The sequence below is a fragment of the Pterocles gutturalis genome, unplaced genomic scaffold, assembly GCF_000699245.1.
Source record: "Pterocles gutturalis isolate BGI_N339 unplaced genomic scaffold, ASM69924v1 scaffold14628, whole genome shotgun sequence".
NCBI classification, from domain to species: domain Eukaryota; kingdom Metazoa; phylum Chordata; class Aves; order Pterocliformes; family Pteroclidae; genus Pterocles; species Pterocles gutturalis.
The window spans coordinates 16,964-21,360 of NW_010120812.1; the positions used below are offsets into that span (position 1 = coordinate 16,964).

The 4,397-nt window shown below is 57.7% G+C and overlaps 1 protein-coding gene across 1 annotated transcript in view; it reads right to left on the bottom strand.

The window, feature by feature from the left end:
• Nucleotides 1-2,797, bottom strand: part of LOC104464358 (regulator of G-protein signaling 3-like) — a gene marked incomplete at both ends in the record, with an annotated part of 19,416 nt that extends 16,619 nt beyond the window's left edge. The window contains 2 exons of the mRNA XM_010077035.1: nt 483-541; nt 2,747-2,797. Of these exons, the coding sequence (XP_010075337.1) occupies nt 483-541; nt 2,747-2,797 (110 nt within the window). The remainder of the gene's footprint in view (nt 1-482; nt 542-2,746) is intronic.
• Between the last annotated feature and the right edge of the window lie 1,600 nt (nt 2,798-4,397).

Here is a 4,397-nt window from a genome sequence, read left to right on the forward strand (position 1 = left end):
GCCCATGGCAGGGGGTGGCACTGGATGGGCTTTAAGGTCCCTTCCAACCCAAACCATTCTGGGATTCTATGCCCCCTGCACTGTGCACACCGCGGTGGGAGCAGCCTGGCAAGGTGACCTCCAGCAGAGCCTGAAGCCCCGCTGTGCTGGCCACACACTTATCCCCTCCAGCCCTCGGGCACCCAGGGGGATGCTCTCACACTGACTGGCCAATACAGCCCTTAGCAGGGTCCTGTCCTCCGCTTTCCTAGCTCCATGCAGACACCACTCCAACAAAACCAGCGAGACCCCAGCACTGGGCAAGAGACCAGCAGCTCCCTGCACGTGATGGGTGCCCAGCCAGGGCAGGACAGAGGACAAAAGGGATGCGACAGGCAGGACAGAGAACAAAAGGGATGCGACAAGCAGCCCAGAGCATGCTCAGAAGAACCCAACCCCAAAAAAGCCAAAAGCTCCCCCAGCGAAGCCCCAGGAGAACCCACCTTCACGTAGGAGTTGCATGTCCGGCACTCCTTCCCCATCAGACCTTTTGCTTCCATGACTGGAAAGGAACCGGAACAGTCAAGCCCCAAAGGGCAGCGAAAGCATCTTCCTACGCCGCAGCGCTCTGCTCCATGGGGTGCCCCATCCTTGTGCCTCCTTCCCCGACAGGATCCTGCGCACGCCTCCTGGTCTCGCTGGGCACCCACAGCCAGGTGAAGGGTTTATTGTGTTTTTTCTTTAATAGAACCATGCTATAAGTACAGGCATCTGTGGGTGAGGTTGGCAGCAGATGCAGTTCAGCATCCAGATGGCAAATTGTATTTCATTTGCCTGACTTCACACAGCTCTGGGCTCCCTGCCCCGGAGCCAAATGTATCATCAAGTTAAATACCAACAGCCGCATCCTGACGGCAGCGCTGGCAGAAGGGAATCAGCATCGCACCCCTGCCGACAAGTGGGCGCACCCCCCCTGCCGACGCCTGGGGCCCCGGCGCTTCCCAGCCACATGGCTGGAGGCAATGGATGTGCAGCAGCCTGGAGAGCCCAGGACAGGCTGTCAGAACAAGGCCAGGCTCACTCCTAACATGCCCAGCAAGGCTGCAGTGGCTTTGCCTTTGTCAGAGACAGACACATGCTCCTGAAAAACACGGTCAGCCCAACAGAAACCCCAATGCATAAGGGGAAAGGGGCTCTGCAAGACCCTCTGGTAGTTTGTGAAGCAGTTTGCAAGGTTCCTTCCAGCCCCAGCAAGACCTGTTCTGGGTTTAGAGATGTTGGGGTGGAGAATGAAGGAGACGGATCATCTGACTTCACCCAGCCTCCCGCTCAGTGACCACCCTGAACGTCCAGTACATGCAGCAGGACGTCAGGTCCCAAACTGGAGTGACCCTCGCCTCTCTGCTGGGCCATTTCCCTCTTCCCAGCCCCTCCTTTGGGGACAAACAAGACAGTGACGTGCACCCAGCTCATGCTGGAGCTGCTCCCCGTGGGGGGATTTGGGGTAAGGCCTGTGCCAGACCCTCAGAACCACACACAGCTTGGAGGGAGACAAAAAACCCCACATTCTCCTGATCATTTTTTTTAACAAAGCTTGCCTGCCCAGCAAGGCAGCCTGCTGATGTGGCTGCGAGCGGAGAACAGGCGCTGCGCGTGGCTCAGCCGGTCCCCGCAGCCTCACCAGGGTCAGACCATCCTCTGCCCCCATTTCAGCACAACCAGGACAGACGAACCTGGGCTGTAGGGTGAGATGTTGCTCAAAGGAAAGTCTTTTCTCTCCCTCCTGCCCTGCTGCTCAGGTCTCTGGGATGGGGGTGCTTTCCCCCCTGCAGAGGCTGGCCACCCCCAATAGCCCTGGGAGTCCCAGCGCCCTGCTGTCCTTTCACCCTGCAGAGCCCAAACCCAGGGCAGCAACAAGCCTGCCTGGAGAAAGGGAATTCCTACTCCACCCATTTCAAACTCTTGGCTTTTTCCTTGATTCTTTAACCATTTAGTTACCCCAAAGCTCTGATGGGACCCTGGTAGGAAGAACTCTGTGCCAGGAGACCCAAACACACATATCCTGCACTGCAGGAGCTCCTAAGGGGCTCCCCAACGGTCTCCAGGCACGTTTTGCCTAAAGAAAACACCTAGCTCTGACACTCAGTTGGTCTTCCTAACACACACCAATAAAGCTGCAGTGCCATTTCCTTGGGACCTGCCTCACGCTGCGATGGAGCCAGTTTCCCAGGAGCTGCATCACTTTCCTGCAGCAGCACCCAGCAGTGGTGACCGGGTCTGAGTCCCCAGAGAAAGAAAAGCATCTCTTGCCCCCAGTGGGACATGCCATGGTGTGAGGGGTGACACGCAGCCTGGACCAGGTGAAATATTTGTGTTGTACTTCTGGTGTTAAAAATTGCAGGAGGTAACTGAACCACATGGAAATCTTGGCAAACATTTTTGGCCAATGTAAAAGATGTTTCAGAGGACACAAAGCATTTCAGATTTTCTTTTACAAATTATAGTTGTCTTCTTTTCTCTTCACATAGAGTTAGAGAAAAAAATGTATACAAGTGGATGCAAAATACACCGTGGTCACCCAGAAATGAAGGTCTCCAGAAATTTCCATTTGGCCTCTAAATCAGAGAGCCCCAGGTTGTACTGCTCTACCACAGAGTTGTTCCCAACAGCTGCCGTGAAGCTCCAAAGAGCTTGACAAAAGGGCATGGAAGAGCTGTCCCCCATGGCTCTGGGGCCACCTCGCCGTACGCCCCAGGGAGACACTCACCATGCAGCACCAGGATCCGGCCCCGCACCTCGATGGACAGCTTCAGCTGGCCTGGAGGAAAGGAGAGGAGGGATGGTGAAGGAGGCAGGGCTCACACGAAGCCCCCGGTACCCAGCAGCGCGAGGACCCTGCGGCTCCGAGGTTTGCACAGGGCCAAACCCATCCTGCTTCCCCCTGGGCATGGGGGCATCGCTCAGGGAGAAAGAGGTGGGAGGAAATATCTCCTGCTACAAAGAAAGCCTGACGGCTCCAGATGCAAAAACGTTCCAGGAAAACCTGAACATTGTTTTCTCAGCGCACAGTAAACCCTGGTGGCGGAGGGCACGAGCCCACGGCAGAGGGGAGGTCGGAGCACAAAGATGGAACAGGTGCTGTGGGATGGATCAGCCCTTGTCTGCGGGATGCAGCACGCTCAAATCCTCCCCCAGCCCCAATTCAACTTCCCCTTTGCCTCCCCCCGGGCTTCTGTGCGGGCAAGGGGCTGTCACCCCTGCAGAAGGTGACCGGGGCCAAGCTGCAGACAGCCTGGACAAACGCCAAGGACAACGGGAGCCTTTGGTGGCAGGAACACGGCAGTGCAGGGTCAGCCAGGGCTGGTCCCAAGGGGGAGGATGGGGCCACGGCACCGACCCGCTTTCATCCATCCACTGCTGCAGGACCATGCTCCGTGCACGCCGCCTCCCTGCTGCATCTGTGCAGAGCTTCTGGGGAATCGGGAAAGCCTCGGAAACCCCTGTGCCGACTGTCACATCCAGGAACAGTTTGTTATCACTGGCAGAATCAAGGAAAGACACGGCGACAAGGAGCAAAGCAGCACTGCCGGCAGCACAAACCCACCCCAGGAACCCCAGCAACCCCATCGCAGCCTCCCGCGTTCCCTGGGGATCCCACACAGGACGCGCTGGGGAGCCCACAGGTCATCTCCTAAAACCAGCAGTTGATACTCGCTTTAATCTAGGATTAAAGAAGAATTATTTCAGTCACGGGTTTCCACACTGCCAGGTGGCCAGCGAGGGCAGGAGCAGCCAAACCCCCGGGATGAGCAGCGCTCCACCACCCTGCCCCCCCTCTGCTGCAGACCCCCTGGGGGCTCAGACCAAAGGGGACCCCAGTTCCCAGTGAGGCAGCACCTCCAGGGAAGCTCCAGCTCCCTGCGCGAGACCACCAAGAGCTTCTGGTTGAGGAGGTGGTGGCTGGGGAGAGCCTTGAGGAGCGACCTGAAAAAACATGACTTTGGGGCAGGTCTGGATGGAGAACCCCCTTGCTCTCAACGCACCAGCTCACCCACTACCATCCACCAAGGTGGGATGCAGGGTCTGCCGGGGTGCCCGGCTCCTGGCTCCCAGCTCCTGAGCCCTGCAGGGACCTGCTGCCCATCGTCATGGGGAGCAGAGCAAGGAGCACAGTCAGAGATCAACGGCAGGACGGTTCCAATCATCATCAACAGGCCAAAAGAGCAGATCTGTGAGCTGCTGGAGCTGGACCAGGGGAGGGCTGTGAAGATGATCAGATGCTGGAGCACCTCCCCTGGGGTTGTGCAGCCTGGAGAAGAGAAGGCTCCGGGGGGACCTTCCAGCACCTTCCAGTGCTGAAAGGGGGCTACAGGAGAGATGGGGAAACACTCTTTATCAGGGAGAGTAGTGAGAGGACA